Source organism: Candoia aspera, chromosome 11 (assembly GCF_035149785.1).
Source record: "Candoia aspera isolate rCanAsp1 chromosome 11, rCanAsp1.hap2, whole genome shotgun sequence".
NCBI classification, from domain to species: Eukaryota; Metazoa; Chordata; class Lepidosauria; order Squamata; family Boidae; genus Candoia; species Candoia aspera.
This window is the reverse complement of record NC_086163.1, coordinates 14,031,069-14,048,981: the sequence shown is the minus strand read 5'-3', so window position 1 is coordinate 14,048,981 and position 17,913 is coordinate 14,031,069. Positions and strand designations below refer to the sequence as shown.

Below are 17,913 nucleotides of genomic sequence, written 5' to 3'. Positions count from 1 at the left end.
TCCTTTTTTTCTTTTCTTTCCTTTTCTTTTTTCTTTTTGACACAGCTGAAGGGTGCGCTACAGCAAACAATGCACCACGTAATGTCATGCAATAAGAATGGGTTCATTTCTTTAAAGGGGGCACCAAATCCTTTTTGACAGCTTCCACACCATTTTGGGCTTGCTTTTTGGGAAATCACACCACTAACTAATTTTTGGTATTACGGTTGCTAGAAATCCTGGAGAGCATGAAGAAGAGAAGATCACCTACAACGAAGCCTCATCCATTTCATTTGTTGCAGATCCCATTTGTTTAGTGCATTTGAAAAGATGAGGATCCGAGGACATTCAGCGGCAACTATCTGTTGTCGTAACTGAGCTGCCTGAGTCTCATTCTTATTCCAGTGACCGTCACTGGACAAGCTTTCTTGTCTTTTTGTTTTAATATTAAAAGGTCAATTCTTGTAGAATTCTTGTTGGTACTTCATCTGGCTCAGAACTTTTATCTGCAGACTTGCTATGCCAGTTTGGTCTAGCGGTTAAGGCAACGGGCTAGAAACCAGGACGCTGTGAGCTCTAGTCCCGCCTGAGGCATGAAAGCCGGCTTGGTGACCTCGGACCAGTCGCTCTCTCTCAGCCCAACTCACCTCACAGGGTTGTTGTTGTGGGGAAAATAGGAGGAGGAAGGAGTGTTAGGTATGTTTGCCGCCTTGAGTTATTTATAAAAATAAAGACGGTAAAAAATAAATAATTAAAAAGAAACCCAAGATGCCATGGGGTGTATAAATTACCGACATGACTCTAGTTCACATGTCTTCTCTTGTATTATATACAATTTCCTCTGTAAGTATATTCAGGGTTTCTCAACCTTAGCAACTTTAAGATGTGTGGACTTCCACTCCCAGAATTCCCCCAGCTAGCTTGCTGGCTGGGGGAATTCTGGGGGTGGAAGTCCACACATCTTAAAGTTGCTAAAGTTGAGAAACCCTGTTCTTACCCAATGCTAAATAGACCTGCATTTAGAGGAATGCAGATATAACCTTGGTGAAAGTGTGCAGGAGCCCTTAAGGGAAAATAATAAACTCAGTCCTGGGAAAGAGGAAAGGGTGAGAAAGAGACTCAAAAGAACTTCCCCTTGATTCTGTTTGGTATAAGAGGGAGCAGAAGAAAACTTTGACACCTTTCTAGACTCAGTTATTATACTCTACAACAATAAAACAGCACCCTGGGAACCCTTGCGATGTCTGTTTCCTGATGTGGCATGCCTCCAAGGGCTGACACCGTATGTTCTCTCCTCTGTCCCTAGCATTCTAAGTCCAGTATAAAAGCTCTACCTTCATCTCTATTGTGCAGTTTTTACAGTTACCCTCAAGATTCAAAGCTACAGTATGCAAATAGATTTCTGGCACTGTGCAGACAAAGTTCCTGAATTCATCTTTAGATCGATCTTGTTAATACAAATCCTATCTGTACGCATTTACATTCAGCTTTTAGAGGTTCTCCTTCAGATGGCAAAATGTGGGAGTGTTTTCAGGTGATCCGTTTTGTCACTAACAAGTAGCAGAAGACGTCCATCTCAAGGAAGTGTTGCTTGATGTGTTGGTCTCCTTCCAGACCATAACAGTTTTGAGATTACTGTTCTGTCTCTTCCAAGAAGCTCCTGGAGAACACAAGACAACCAAATCTTGACTTGAGGATACAGCTCTTTCACTCTTCATTTTGTATGGTCAAACCAACCAGGAATTCTTCTATGAATAAGGTCTTCTCGTCGGAATCAGGAACCCTGTTTAATAGCTTTGGAACAAAGTCAGACCGTAACTCATGTTTTGAAGTTGTTTGATTCAAGAGTTCTGGGTGTCCGCAGCTCCCCTTGTTGGGGGAGGGGGTGAGGCCAAATGTTAGATGAGCTAAAGGCTCATCCCACCCTTGAAGTTCCTGAGCCGCTCCCCCAGACCAGCCTGGGTCTCTCTGCTTTTAAAGTGTTGCCCTCAATTCCGATGCAGCCTTGAGGTGAATAAACTTGTGCACAGCAGTTGAAGAGTGTTTTGCTCCAACCCCACATTCACATGTCTGTCTTTAGACATAATTGGCAAAGCGATTAAACAGACTTGATTGCAGCATGAAAAGGGAAGGGCTTATTTATATCATGGCTGATTAGGACTTGTTCTGGGGCAGCATGATGAGGCCCTTTCATGAATGTCTCGATTACCAGGTGCTTTGCTCTGAACTCTTTGAATGCCAGGATGGATTTCTTAGACCTGGTTTCCTTGCTTGGATGACTGCAGGTTCAAGTGATAAACCAGAATGGGGGAATGCATAATGACTAATCAAACATTATGAATAAAACTCATTTCTCGGGTACATTTTTTTGCAATGGCATCTGCTCATTTTGTTGGCAGTCATTGGCTGGGTTGTCCCCTGTGTCCCTAGCACTGGGACCATGAGCAGTCCAATGAATCATGAAACAATGAAGCTTCATATACGCGAATGTAGAAACCCTGTCTAAAACCTGGTGACATGTTTCTGAACTGAGCCGTTGCAGGTTGCTTAATTAAAGGAGGAATGGCCTAGCTGCTGTTCTGGAGGTGCAAAGACAAGTTCCAGTTTTAAGGTGAGAGTTACAGCAACAGGCACGGAGCAATTGACCAACCAGCACAATTACAGTATACGAATGGCAATACTAGCAGCACCGTAACACTTTGTGTAACATTGTCACTTTGAGCCAAAGTGTTAGTGAGTGATAGGCTTGATTGTCCTTCCGACTGAGGATGGGCACAACTTCTGTCCTCACTTGCCCAACTGGAGAGATTTTACACTGCTGGTCTAACCAGCCTTTCCAAACTGGATGCCTTCTGGATATATTGGGACTTCAGCTCCTAGAATTCTCAATTTGCACAGATATTCTTGGAGTTTCGGCCCCAGCCCATTTGGAAGATGTTAGGTTTGAGGAAAGCTATCCTTTGCAGCATCTAGGAGGGCTTGGAACATGGCTGCTCCTCAGTTGATTGGACCATCAATGCTTGTGTGCTGCTGATAAGAGGGGTGAATCAATTAACCAGGGTAGTGCCTGATCTGGTCAACCATGCTGTGTAAACACTGCTAGAGGGAACCCATGGATGAGTCCAGCCAGTTACAAACTTCTTCTATTTTTTGCAGAAGGAAATGCTTCGTGGAAGTGGTGGAGGTTTACATTGGGTGAACGTGCCTTGTCTGCCATAAAAATTAGGGAAATTTGCTTCAAAATGCCAAGATTTCAACCATCCTATGAAAGACAGCCCTTTTAATTCCATGCTAAAATGATGTTATGAGCAAAAATTCTTAATGAGTTAGACCCAGGCTACATTAGTTGCACTTAATTCCCATAGGATGTAAACAATGATTAAGTGTTCTCCTGATTTCAGTGGAATCCTAAAATTCAACTCAGTCTAACTCCAATCCAACATACTGTTGCAGTATAGCCATCCTAGACAAATCTCATCATTTCATAGCACTGTGATCCCTTAAATACGTGTTCTTTTTTCAGAGAAGAGACAATGCAAGAGGGACACACAGAGAGGTCCCTTCTTTTGAAACTTTGCAGAAACTTTACAGCAGACTTTTATGACTATTGTAACAGGTGATTGCTCGCAGTATTTTTCATACCTGGTGGTCTCAACTTGCATGTAAAATGCATCACAAAAAACAACCAACTAGCTCATTTTACTTTATTTTCCTCTTTTTTTTTCTTTTCAGGAAAAAGAGCTAAGCACTTTTAGAATTGTCAAAATGATGGTCCTCATTGTGTACATTTTCCTATTGGATTTCTTTAAAAAATCCAAAAAACAAATCAAGATTCTTTCCTCCCCTCCCAGCAAAATAATAATAATAATAATAATAAAATCGCCGTAATGTAAACAAAATCTACTTATTCTGTAAAAAGTATAATTGTTTCTTCAAGGTCTTTTGACTTCTTGAGAGGGATAATCGGTGAAAGGTAGATCGTCTTCAGGAGATCCCCCCTGAGGGTAGACAACAAAACAGATCTTCTGGCCCCAGTGGGTTAAAGATTCTGAAAAAAACAAAAAGCCAGGTTATCATATTAGTTTTGAGACCAAAGTGGGTATTATTAACTGGGTAGGTATTTGAGCTCAACAGAAGAACATCTGCTTTGCATGCAGAAGATCCAAGAGTTCAGTCCCAAGCCTAGAACATAAGGAGAGGCATGTTGGACCTGGCCAAGCTCTTCTTAATCCAGCATTTTGTTTCTCATGGATGTTTCTGGACTAAGCAAGAGATGGAGACATCTCTTTCTTCCACCACTATTCTCCTGAAACTAGCATTTGGACAGATGTTGCCCCAACCTGAAAGTGAACCTTGAAGACCCATAACTCTTAAGAAGGGGGCCTGTCATCAATTTATAAAAACCTCTCTAATTAGGAGGATCATATAACAAGAGATGGAGGAAGTCTTTCCTTTCTGCCTTGACTAAGGGAGTCTTTCCTTTCTGCATGCCTGTGGTAGTGGCCATATGAGAAGCTATCTGGGCAACCAACCTTGCAGTGATCAGTGAATTATCCTGTAATCAATAGGTATACTGGATGCTGCCTCCAGGGCTGTTTTTCTTACCTGTTATTCTATTTACGCACTTTGGTTTGTTTTTCCAGTACACGCCAAGAAAAAACACCGGCACTCCAGTTAATATGATAATCAGTCCAATTCCACAGACCACTGGCTCAGAATATAAACTGAAGATTAAGAGAAAGGCCCAAAAGATCAGGTAAGTGATTGGAATCAGGAGGTTTACCTAAGAGGAAAGAAAATATTGGAAGGGTACAGAGACTTGTTGTTTCTGCCCTAATTCCCTTTGTGCTGATAGACATCATTGGACCATCACCATGGACTCAGGTAGATCACCAGGAGTTTCTGGCTTGGTTAATTTAACCTAGCCTCCAACAGCTGGCAAATGCCAGATACTGGACAAGACTGCCCACAATTCTTAGCCAACATGGCCATAGGCATGTAGATCTGGAGTTACAGTAATAGAGACTGTAGTCCTACTTATTCAAAGGTCACCAGGGCAAGCTTAACTCTATTCTTTCTTAATTCCTGGGCATAAGAATCTGGCAGTTAAAGTTGGAGGTAATTTGACATCAGAGCCTCCAAGCTGTCTAACAAGCCTGGCAGGACGGAAAGGTTTCTTCTCCCCTGTCCAGTGTCACTTCCTTTGGACTGGACCTAAGATTTAGGCCTGGGTCTAGTAGATCTTCATCCCCCATTATACTTCCTCCTTGGACCCTTCTGAGATACAAGTTCCAACCTGCCGCAGAAGCTTTCCAATTTTGGAACTCGCCTTCTGAGGTTAGAGCTCTATCTCCAACCTTGGAATATGGTCTCTCCAGAACCAAAATGTTCTGGTTTTTACTGTACCTAGGTCAAAGTTATGATGCTCACTAGACTAAGATGGTTTATTATAATGTAGAAATTTTGGACTAAATAATCCAGTTTAAGCTCCATGAAAGCACAGCAGAATATAAGTACGATAAATGAAACAGTAAATAAATTGGGCCGTGACAAGCTTCCAATCAATCATTCCAAGGCCCTTTTGTTTAGCCCAGCATTTTCTCTTTCACAGTGTTTGCGTGCTTCTTGGTCATTACTGCTCTTTGATTAAAATATAATTATTTTTCTCTGCTGATTTTAGTTTATACTTGAAATGCTTTTGAGATTGGCCTGGAAGCCACACTGGAAATTTACTCCCGTAGGCATCTCTATACAATTCCTTCCAGATCAAAAATATACAGTATGATGTATGTTTAGACATGCATTTCCCAGGCTCAGCACAGAAGACAGGATGAGGTTTGTTCCTCAAGGAGCAGGTGGGGAGGGGGGCTGGGAGAGCTCTGAGGGATAGGGAAACTATGCCTCTGCCAAAACAGTAAGTTTTTTCCGTGTTATTTCACCAGTAGCAGCCTGGCTCCAACTGCGCAATCTCGGTTCTCGGTTCTAATATGGTTAAAAAGCAGCATTTTGACCATGTACTGATAGAATCACTTCCCTTCAAAAAGTGGAATTAACTGGATTGGATCGTAAGTAGCAAACAGTTGAGTCAGTTTCACTTAAAAAAAAAACCCCAAATAAAAAAGGGTATATTACAGACAGGTTAATACAGTGTTTCTCAGCCTCAGCAACTTTAAGCTGGGTGGACTTCAGCTGGCTGGCTGGGGAATTCTGGGAGCTGAAGTCCACACAGCTTAAAGTTGCTGAGGCTGAGAAACACTGGGTTAATAAGCACTCCTCTTTCTCTCTTTTTTTAATGTGATAACATGGAATGCTAAAAACAAGACCTTTAAACTCTGTGCCAAAACACTGCAGCTCAGAAGGCCTCTTCATCCCCAAGTACAGTTGAGGCCAAAGAGCGGGAGAAAAATTAGACTGCCCCACTATTTTTCACCTTGATCGGTCTGAAGATTTGGGGCTTCCTCCACCGTAGCATGAGCAAGCCTATTATTGTCACTCCATAGCAGAGGTAGTTGATGAAGGAAACATAATTAATTAATGTGTAGGTGTCTCCGACCAGCATGATGACAATAGTAGCCAGGCACTGGGGTGGGGAGAGAAAAAGCAGGGAGTGTATTCTTAAAGGAAGGCATTTCTGGAAGAAAACAAAGGCAAAAACTTCCTCAAGTTAAAAATGCAGACTTCAGAGAAGGAGCGGGCAAACAATACAAGGACTAGGAAACATAAACAATCTTAGCCATTCAAATAGCTTAGGTTATCGCAAGGATGACAGAGCGACAGCTAGGATAAAACAGGTAAAGGAGACACTACAGAATGAAAAGCCAGATATATAAGATGCAAAGCAGATGGATGGTATGTCTTACATGTGCACACATAGATAGCGTATATATAGGCATGCATATGTCTTTTTTGTACACAGGTATGTTGCAAGCTACACCAGGTCAACACCTAGCAAACTTTGGCTGATTTAAAAACAATAAGCAAGCTTGAATGGTCGTTAAACAAACCACATGGTTCCCCATTGATTTTGCTTGCCAGAAGCTGGCCGGGAAGGCTGAAAATGGCAATCATGTGACCACGGGACGCTGCAATGATCATAAATGTGAACCGGTTGCCAAGCGCCCAGATTGTAATCTCGTGACTGTGGGGATGCTGTGATGGTGTAAGTGTGAGGACCGGTTGCAAGTTGTTGTTTTTTAGCACTGTCATAAGTCCGAACCATCACTAAACAGATGGTCATTAAGTGAGGACTACCTGTACTGTTTCTTGTGTATGTCCACTCTCTCTTCCACTCCTTTCCCAGCTTCTCCATGATCATTCAGCTTCCAACATCTGCAACCTGAAGCTGTTGCTTCATTATCTAGTCACTTTTGCTGCCCTAGAGTAATACAACTACACCTTTTGAAACGTGGGAGAACCTAGCTAACCTTGACTGATCTAAAAAAATGTACTTGATTGGAATTCAGTTTAACCAATAAGTACTTCTATTAGCTATGTTAACAAATTCTACAGGAATAGAAATACCTACGAAGACAAGGAGGGCTGGAATTGGGGTGCAATGTTTGACATGGATCATGGCCAAGAGACTTGGTAAGTGACCTTCTCGGGCACCAGAAAAACACAGCCTGAAAAGAAGAAGGAGAAAAACACTCCTAAGCCTGTTTTATTTTAGCCCATTTCAACAAACAGCACAGTTTAACTTGCTTCTGGCTGGTGGAAGATACTGAAACCCAATGGGGAATATTTAACACTTAGAAAAGAAAAAGATTCATTGTGCTACTTAGGAAGAGTGGCAAGTGACAAAAATAGGCATTTTACACCTCCAGTGTTTTGTTTTGGGGGACATTTTCTTCCAACATTCTGGTGCCTTCCAGGTATGATGGATTTCAGCTTTGGATGGCCACTCCGCTGTCTCATGGATAAAGTAGAAGATGAGGACATAGATGTTGGCTTAACACATTGTAAAATATTGGTAGGAGTTGGAAGGAGGAGAAAAAGCAGTGCTTTCTAGATCGTTCTTAATTATGTGATGATCTTTCTCCCAAGCTGTTGAATGTGATGTGGATCCCTTCTCGTTTATCCTTACAAACTCTCTGACACAACTCCTACCGAGAATGGTTAGTTCAAAGTTGCTCCCCAAAAGAGTGAGTGGGATTTGAATGTTCAATCATAGGCATCTATTAAAAATCACAATGTTGTCACATGATATGATTGACATGAATGACATAATCTGTGTAGTTGGTGCGATGGTATGAGGTACGTGATATCATTTACACCTGCTGTGGATGCCCATAAGATTAATATTCTGTCTGTTACACCAAGTGTTTTCAGTAGAAGTGGATCAAAACAAAATTAAAAGTCCATCTAATCAAACCTGCTAATCCAAGAGTTGCCCAGAAGATTTTGCTCTGAAAGTCGTGAACAGTTCACACACAAACAGTACCACTTTCCTGCTCATGTTAGCCCAGTTACAGCCAACTGGTATTGTATATTATCTCTGATACTGATATACAGGGTAGCTATCCTGATTACTAGCCGGTGACTGTTTCATCCTCCATAAATTTGTCAAATTTCTTTCTAAAATGACTCAAAACTTTTGGCATCACCTTACTGTGATAGCATACACAACCTTAAGTTCATGTTGTCCTAACTTCACAACTGCGTATTTCCTCAGAGTTAGCTCCATGGAGAGACTACTTGGAATTTCAAGGTAGAACAGCAATTTGTATGGCCAACTGATAAATAGATTAGGAGTACCATCTACCAAAACTCTGGTCAGCACAAAACAGACCAGAACATTGCAGCTAGGAAAGCAACAGGTTTTCTCCTCCCTCTCCCCAAAATAAAAAGTGTTCAGGAAAAAGAAACAAACAAATAAATAAATCGTACTTTATCTAACCTTGAGGAGGTAAAAAGGTATCCATTTATTCCTCCAAATGTAGACAATGCCACAGACACTGGCATAACCCAGGAAAAATAGCCCAGTAACTTCTCACCAAATGTCTAAAGCAACAAAAGGCGGGGGTGGGGGGGAAGGAAATGAAGCATAAATTGCAACATACCAAACAGAAAGCAAAATGATAATTTAAGTGAATCCCAAACTCTGGTAAAGTCCCAGGGTATGTTTTACTTACTACTGCCACAGCGTTGGAAGACAAGAGCTCTTGGGGTGACATGGCCGTGAAATAAGCAATATTGGTGAAGGTGTACACAAAGGTCACCAGGGGAATGGAGATGAATATGGCGCGAGGTAGATTCCTAATTTCCAAAACAAAAAAAATGAAGGGGGACTCAATAAGCATTGACCTGCAAGGCCCAAAAAGCAAACCCCAACATGGACACGGAGTACCGTCATCGGGCAAATTAGGTGTAATGTGAACCAAGCATATGCAACAGTTAAGTTGCATGAAAGTTAGGCCAAATCACATCCACACATATACATGCAGAGAGGCGTGAACAGCCAGAGCACATATTGGCATTCAAATATTACCTTATAGAACAATTTCTATCTCCCCTTTCTAATGCTGCTGCACCTCAGTGGGTGACTTTTGTTTTTCCCTGTTCAATCGTGTCCAATTCTCAGAGACTGCCTGGATGAGTCCCTGCAGTGTTCTTGGCAAGTTTTTTTTTCCAGAAGTGGTTTGCCATTGCTTCCTTCTCAGGGCTGAGAGGAGAAAGTGACTGGCCCAAGGTCACCCAGCTGGCTTTGTATCTAAGGTGAGACTAGAACTCACGGTCTTCTGGTTTCTGGCCTGATAGTGGGTGACTAACAGTAGATAATGAGAGCCAGCCTGGTGTAGCGGTTAAAGGCATCATAGAAACCAGGAGACCGTGAGTTCTAGTCCTGCCTCAGGCACAAAGTCAGCTGGGTGACCTTGGGCTAGTCACCCTCTCTCAGCCCTGGGAAGGAGGCAATGGCAAACTGCTTCTTAAAAACCTTGCCAAGAAAACTGTAGGGACTTGTCCAGGTAGTCTCTAAGAATCAGACATGATTGAACAGATTTAAAAAAAATCCAAATCAATAAACATTTTACCATGGTTGATCAGATTCTCTAGAAGCCTGAAAATTGGGCAGTTTTGAGGTTCTAGTCTGATTAAGTATAATGAAGATTGAAAACTCAGATGCTGAACATTTGCCTTGGCTAGACGTTAGCGGGGGGCTGTTCTCAGCAGCAGGCCCTCTGTGCCACTCCCTACCCAACTATTCTTCCCAGCCTCCCATCTTGTCTACCTCTCCCCTCTTCTGCTATTGGTATCTTCTCATCTTCTTCCCCCGGGCTGTAAGGAAACCAATCCTTGGGATCCAATGGTGCTGTTAGGACAATAGTGTGGTCTTTCTCCAAACCCTGGCCAAGTACATAGAAATACTTGCCTGCGTGGATCAACCAGTTCTTCCGTCACATAATTTAGGAAATTCCACCCACTGAATGCAAAGGAACCTTGGAGAAAGGCTAGTGCCAAATGCCCCACTGATGGGGTCATCCAGAAGTTGAATGCATTGCTTGGTATTAAGGCTTCATAGTTTCCTACAAGAAGAGCCGATGTTCAGTGAGGGCATAGTCAGTTCACAGCAACACAACCATGTACTGTAGGGTAGAGTGTCAAAAAAGTCAAGATGGCAGCTGCTCCTGCATGATTGAAGTCCCATCCCTTTTTAATGTGTGTCACATGAAAAAAGGGTGGGATCTCACCATGCAGCTCCAGCCACCATCTTGACTTTTTGATCCCCCCCACCAGCACACATAATACATACAGGTAGTCCTTGCTTAACAACCACAACTGGGACTGGAATTTCTGCTGCTAAGTGTAGTGGTCATTAAGCAAATCCGACCTGATTTTACAACTTTTTTGTGGTGGTCGTTAAGTGAATTACAGGGGTGTTAAGCCAACCACGTGTTTGTTAAGCAAATCATGTAGTTCCTCATTGATTTTGCTTGCCAGAAACTAGGAAGGTTGAAAATGGTGATCACATGGCCACCAGATGCTGCGATGGTCATAAATGTGAACCAGTTGCCAAGCGCCCAAATCGTGATCACATGACCACAGGGATGCTGCGATGGTCTTAAGTGTGAGGACTGGTCGTCAGTTTTTTCAGCATCATCATAAGTCCAAACCATCACTAAACAAATGGTTGTTAAGTGAGGACTACCTGTACCGAATAGTGAGGGAATGACTACAAGAAAAGGCAGCATGATTGCCATCTGGATGGAGCCAGATTTAGGGAGGTGCTGTCATACCCCCCAAAAAACTAATTTATCAAACTGTGACCTTATCCATCAAACAATTGCCTGTCCCTTTTCTAGGAATGAAGATAGAATGATCAACGGGTGGTGTGTTGGGATCATAAATTGCTCCCAATCCTTGATTGTACCTGAAATTCACTGCCTAAGGTGGACCATGGAGCTCACCTTGAAGCCTATCATAGATGCTTTCAAATACTGCTCACTAGAAAAACAGTGAGATGTGAGAGTTTTCTAAAAAGCGTTGGATTTATTGCAGAATACCATGTGAACACTGGGGGTTTTGTATCAGTACCTTTAAAGATCTGCACAAAGCCTACAGTTATGATAAGACCCAAAGCCATGAGCTTTCCTGCTGTAAAGATGTCCTGGATACGTGTGGCCCATCGAACACTGGAGCTGTTCACCCAAGTCAACAGTGCTAGAGATCAGAAAGCACAGTTCAGTTCAGTTCAGTTCAGTTCAGTTCAGTTCAGTTCAGTCAAGATGGAAGCCACAACTACATGACTGTGGGCAGTCACAACGCTGCCCTTTATTTACATGTTGCCTGTAAAAAGGGGGTACAGTTTTGGTCTCACAGTCATAGTTGCCACCTTGACTTTTGACTCCCCATGCAAATACACTTCAGCAAAAACCACATCAACATGCAGGCATGAGCATCACTATGTACTTCTAATTATGATCTTAACGTGATCACAAATGTAAAGAAGGTTAATTTTCGTATCTTTCATGGGATTATGCTTTTTCCTCCTTTTCCATGGAAGTCTTTCTGTTTTGTTTCCCACAAAGGGTGTGGCCAGTGACATCTCTATATAACCACACTGGGCAAGGTCAAACTTTTGCCTCTTTTGGGAAGCCTGGGAGGGTGGATAAGGGGGAAAATGCATATACTTAATTCCTCTTTAGGTCCAATGCTCCAAAAGGGCTCAATTACTCCAGGGATGCTCTGTACATTACTGAAGAACAGCTAGGATGTCTGCCTGAAGACTGCAGGTCACCTACCAGATTAGCAGGACAGTAGTTTGGAAAAGCTGTAATTCTATCATGAAGCACAAGAGTCTTCCTGCCTCCAGTGGGAAGTTGGGAGAGGGGGTAAAATGCCCACCTTCTATGCCCATCCAACACCATCCCCAACAGATTCCAGTTCACTTTTGGAATGTCAGCCAAAGGTACCTACACAGTCAAAAGCTCCTATTTCAAGATGTTTCCATTGTGGGGACTTAAATATACAAACAGGTGGGGGTGTTTTTTGCTTCCCCATTTCAGGTACTGGCAGGGCTACTGACAGCCCTGAGCCCTATTGTGATCTTACGAGATAAAGAAAACCAGTGGTAAATCAATACTTACATAAACACACCATGGAGAGGACTCGGGAAGCTTTGTAGGGTGGGATGCAATTAGGAAAGACTGGCTGTAGCACATAGTTTGAAAAGGTCAGCGTAATAACAGCCAGGCTGGTTGGGTACATGATGAGGACGGCGCTCCATAGCAGCAGAAACCTGCAACCAACAGAAGCAATCCAAGATCTCTTGTTGAGACTAGACTGCACTAGAAATCAAACCCAGGAGGACCCAGAACTCACCTTTATGGGAACAACTTTTCTCATCAAAAATATAATCAACTTTGGGCACCTATGGGGGAGAGGTCAAGCTGGTGGCCCCGACCCATTTTTTTTAATAAGTTGCATTTCAATCATGCAGTTGCACGTGCCATATTGACTTTTTTGACACATACACCCCCAGTGGACATCTATTCATGCAGTTTTCTTGGTTCAAATACAAGAGTGGTCTACCATTGCCCTCTCCCACATATTATGAAATGATGCTTTTGCTCTTGTCACTAAAGTGATTAGCCACCTCCAGCATCTTCCTATATCACTGCTGCCCAATATGGGTGCCTGCGTGCCTTACCTGGGCAGTTGGGATGACCGTGATATCTTGATGACCCTGCTGGGAATATATCCTCTTAGCATACACTCTCGGTGTGCCCAGAATCAAACAAATGGCAACAGGTACAGCAACCAGCCTTAGAATTGACGATGAAGATATTGAAGTGGTGGATAGCAATCAAGAAACATGCTGCAGACTAGCACTTGGTAGGGTAGCAATGAAAGCTTTGGAAAAGATACTCAGATGCCATGATGTGTCTATACCTACAAAGATCAGAATGGTGCAGGCAATGGTTTTCCCTGTGACACTCCATGGAAGCAACAGTTGTACTTCGGAGAGCCAGGACAGAAAGAGTATTGAGGCTTTTGAACTTTGGTGTTGGAGAAGACTCATGAGATGGAGAGTCAAGGAAACAAATGGATCATTGAACAGATCAACTCTCACTTGAGGCACAAATGACCAGGCTCGAATTATCATATTTTGGACACACTGTATGAAGACCCAACTCCCATGAGAATTTCATAAGGGAAAGGTGGAAAGAAAGAAAAGAGGACAATCAGCAGCAAGGGGGATGGACTCCATTACAGTGGTGATGGTACAGTGTTGGAAGGGTCAAAGGGCCAGGTCGGGGACAGATCATCCTGGACAAAGTCTGCCTATATGGTCTAGGAGTTAACACTGACTTGATGGCCATAATCAATCAGTCAATTATACCCCCTGGACATCCCTGTTTGCAGGACCACTTTATAGCCTGCGTTCCTAGCTTGTGCTAAGCCTCATTTGTTGGAATAAACCACAAAGACTTTATTTATTTACTCTTTGCATAGATACCTGTGAAGGACCCATACTGAGGTAAGTCATAATTCATGGTTTACAAGTCACAATGGCAGAGTTCACACTGCATTAATACATTGGCTTAATGTCATGCATGCAACTAACTGATGTCTATAAATAGCCAAAAAATAAAAATAAAAAAATAAAAATGGGAACTGCAGTAAAATATTGCATTATGGAGTGTTCCTCTTCAAAATTAGTCTACTTAGTGATGCCCTTCCCTTCTATTCCATCCATTCCCACTTCAACCAGGTTTCCTTTTAGGATCTTCTGTATTTCCATATGTCCCCCTTCTGTCTATGCTATTTTGGCTAAGGATCAGCATTTCTCTCTGCACACCAGAAGCGGAAGGAGCTGTTGTGGTAGGAAACAACTGACTGAACACTAAGAAAAGTTCTACCTTCTTCTGTCTTGGGCACAGGATTCTTACTCAAGAGGTAACTGGCATAGAAGATGACAATCCTCATTCCCAATGATTAATGGTGTATTGTTTCCCATCAGGAGTGGAACTCTAGGACCCAAGCTATTCATCTAGAAAAGATTTCCACTGGATTTTGGGTGTGCCTGCTGCTGCTACCCCATTAATTGATCGATCAGTTGACCAATTATATTTCTATCCCACCACAATCAAAAATATGCTTTGTGGCTTACAGAGAACAAATAGTACAATTTAAAGCATCCATCCTAACAGCCATCAAGAGGAACAATAAAAACAACTCTAGAGCAAATTTTGAGCCATTTGGAGAAATTTCTGATCCATTACAGCTCCTGCCACATAAATCCCATTCTGTAAAGTTCTCCAAGACATTTTCTTTTTAATCCCCAGTATTTGGAACTTAAAATAATGTCCCTGCCCTTAAGTTTGGAGTATTTTATGGGCATCCGAGTCAACCTTCCCCAACTGAGTTAGCAACCTCCCATCATCCCTCTTCAGTGTGACCACACTCGCTGGAAAAGATAGAGCCCAAACCCAACACATCTGAAGGATACCAGGTTGGGAAAGGCCAGGTGCTCGCTTGCTCCTTGGGGAAACTTTTGATTCAAAAACATTCCAGCTATCATAAAAAAGCTCTCTTGAGAAAGGGACCCAGAGACTGCAAGCAGGTAAAAAGGAAGAAAAAAGTATCTCTGATCTCCTTCAAGGTTTAAAGTTTTTGAAGGGATTTGTGACTTGTCAAAATTGGCCTCCCTCAACCAAAGCTATTATGCAATGCCTTTCTGGCTACTAATCTTCAGTTGCCTTTATTTTAGAAAGTCATTTTTTAAAAGAGAGTTGGACTGAGCCCTGATGGCCATTAAGGCTTGGTGGTTTCATCAAACACCTGTTAAGGATGCAAGTTAATTAACTGCTGGGCAGAACAGTATTCCTAAAAGCATGTATGGGCCAAGCATTAGGTAGACAGATTTGGGGGAAAAGGGATTCTGGTTCACTCCTGATTTCAACCCACTCTCATTTCAGAAAGCTACTTGGCAGAGCAATACGTTAGGAACATGTCCTCAAAAGAGATCTGGAAAGCATCATTTGCTATGACTGAGCAACAGGGTTTATCCATTGAGATTAAAAAGCAGCAGTTGGACTGGGGAGCCCATGGGAGATGTCAAAAACAGTCAAGATAGTGTTGCAACTATACAATTAAAGCCCCACCCCCTTTTTGTGTGTGCCACAAGGCTCATAAAAGGAGTGGGGCTTTGGTTGTGCAATTATTATTATTATTAATTTAAATGTATTGGCCACCCAACTCCAGTGAACTCTGCAGCAACCACTTTGACTCCCTCACCCTCTGCCGGTGGCTGTTGTTTGCAACTGGATCATTTTGCTGGATAGGTTACATGCCAGTTATTATTGATAAGAAATTCCTACATTTCCAATTCTTGCCATAGTTGTCCTAATAGTCACCTGGGATGTAGATCATTGTTAAATTATTACTTCTGTTGTACATTAAGGGAAAAAAAAATCCCTACATTTTGCTCTGGGAATTTGCGATCACAAGATGTGAAGGTGAGTGCTACTAATGTAGGAGGCTGTTAAAAAAAAAGATTAGACCATTTCACGGAGGATAAATCTATCAGCATTAGTGGAACTTCCATATTCAGAGGCAGTAACCCATGGATAATGGATAAACCACCAGGCAAGTGCTTCTCATTCATTATTTCCTTGAAGCTGGATTGAGTCTCCTACCATTAACATAGTTATCCCCAGGTTGCACATTTTCTGAGCTCAGTTGAAAATCAAGTAGAAAGGTTTTTCCCTTTCATTAGTGCCCATGTCTCTTTGTATCACTTCTTTCAGGTTTTGAAAATATGGTTTATATTTCTGCAGCGTTTTAAAACCTGCAGAGCCCATTTAACTAGGAGAAAATGCATGTGTACCCCAAGAGCAGCAATCGTTCTCTTACATCATTGCCAGCTCCGGCTGAAAACAGATTGGGTCCCGCAGCACAATAAAAATATGGCCCTGTAAAGAAAGGCAAGGTTAAGGGATCTCCCATCTGAGTTATGGTTGGCCCAAGGATGGAGTTAATACCTCCATAAACCTGAATTTTCAAATGCTGCAGATTTCAGCTTTTATATCTCCATTTATAACTCTTGATCTGGCCCTTTCCTTTGCTGCAATAAACAACGATTTTCAGGCAGGCCTGAGCTTTGGAATTTATCAGATGTTGCAGGAGTAAAACCTTCCTTTTTGTAGCCTTTGTCATTTAATCTTGCAGCTTGCAAGCAACCTTCCCCAAAGGCAGTCTGGCTTACTGCACCCCTATAAATACAAGTTGGGGCCTGCTTATCTATCAGCACAGACCTGCCCTCCCTTCCCCCCAAAATCCAATCTGTATGCAGATGTTTTCTGCTTGTCTGCACAACACCAGCACTCCAAGTCTGCTATAGCAATCTTGCACAGTCCATCAGATACCAATCCAATAAATGTGCTTGCCTTTACAAATGAAAAAGACTGTTGGGGATACTACTGAACTGTGGGCCATAATAAATTAGGTTGAAAGCAGGGGGTCCACAGCTGGAGCATCCTGATCATGTGTGTTCTCTCAAGCATTGGTTGGGGCTTCTCCCATGGACCCTCAAAAAGTTGCCCTGAAATTGGAATTTAAGTTTGAAGGAAGAGGGGAATGGTTAAAATACCAGGGCCACCCCTTGCAGATGCCTCTATTCAGAGTAAAGGTGCCCAAGATTCTTTGCCAATCTTTTCAGAAAATGAACAGAGGATTCAGTATAAGACACTGCAACTTATTTATGTCATTTCCATCTTGCCTTTTTTCTGCAAACATAAAGTAGGGGGTCTTCCCTAATTTTATTTGTAAGGCAACAACCCCACAAAGGAGGTTGTTCTGGGACGAGATGTTTGAAGCAACATCTTCCAACTTCCTTGGAGTCTGAGCATCAAGGTCAAATGTGGACTTGGACCCAAGTCTTTATCTCATCCTAGTTCAGTGTGAGAACCACTGCACTGCATTGGCATGTTGTCGCTCAGATCTGCTCTGTGGGAAGAATTAATGAAGTAAGATCCATGGCTGTGGTTTTAAACCCACATGACATCATCACAAATCATCTTTATCCTGAAGCCACACTTACCCAGCTAATCCACCGAAAATCTCAGTGACGTAGGAATAATCACCTCCTGATTTGGGGATGGTAACTCCTAATTCAGCGTAACAGAGTGACCCAAGTGCTGAGATCCCACCTCCAAGTATCCATATTATGAGTGCAAGTCCCACTGACCCAGTATGTTCAAGAACTCCTTTTGGTGAAATAAAGATGCCAGAGCCAATAATATTACCTAAAAGAGACAAAAGGTGAAAAGCTATAGTTAATATTCACAGTCTGCAACAAGAGACAGCATCAAGTGGACCTTGGTTGATCTTGAAAAAGCTAAGCAATACTTGGACAGAAGACCATCTTGGAAGAAGTCAATGACTTCTGTGTTGCTGCTGAGAAAACAATAATGGATGCACCACGTCATCATC

General features: G+C 42.4%; 1 protein-coding gene across 1 annotated transcript; it reads right to left on the bottom strand.

Moving 5' to 3' along the window:
• Positions 1-3,848: 3,848 nt before the first annotated feature.
• On the bottom strand, positions 3,849-12,715 carry SLC7A10 (solute carrier family 7 member 10). Its single transcript, XM_063313215.1, has 9 exons — positions 12,564-12,715; positions 11,512-11,637; positions 10,349-10,502; positions 9,111-9,234; positions 8,876-8,979; positions 7,505-7,601; positions 6,410-6,559; positions 4,585-4,762; positions 3,849-4,027 (listed from the first exon to the last, which is right to left on the bottom strand). Exons 1-9 carry the CDS (start codon positions 12,682-12,684, stop codon positions 3,912-3,914), a joined length of 1,170 nt encoding a protein of 389 aa, XP_063169285.1. The 5' UTR covers positions 12,685-12,715; the 3' UTR covers positions 3,849-3,911.
• Positions 12,716-17,913: the final 5,198 nt, after the last annotated feature.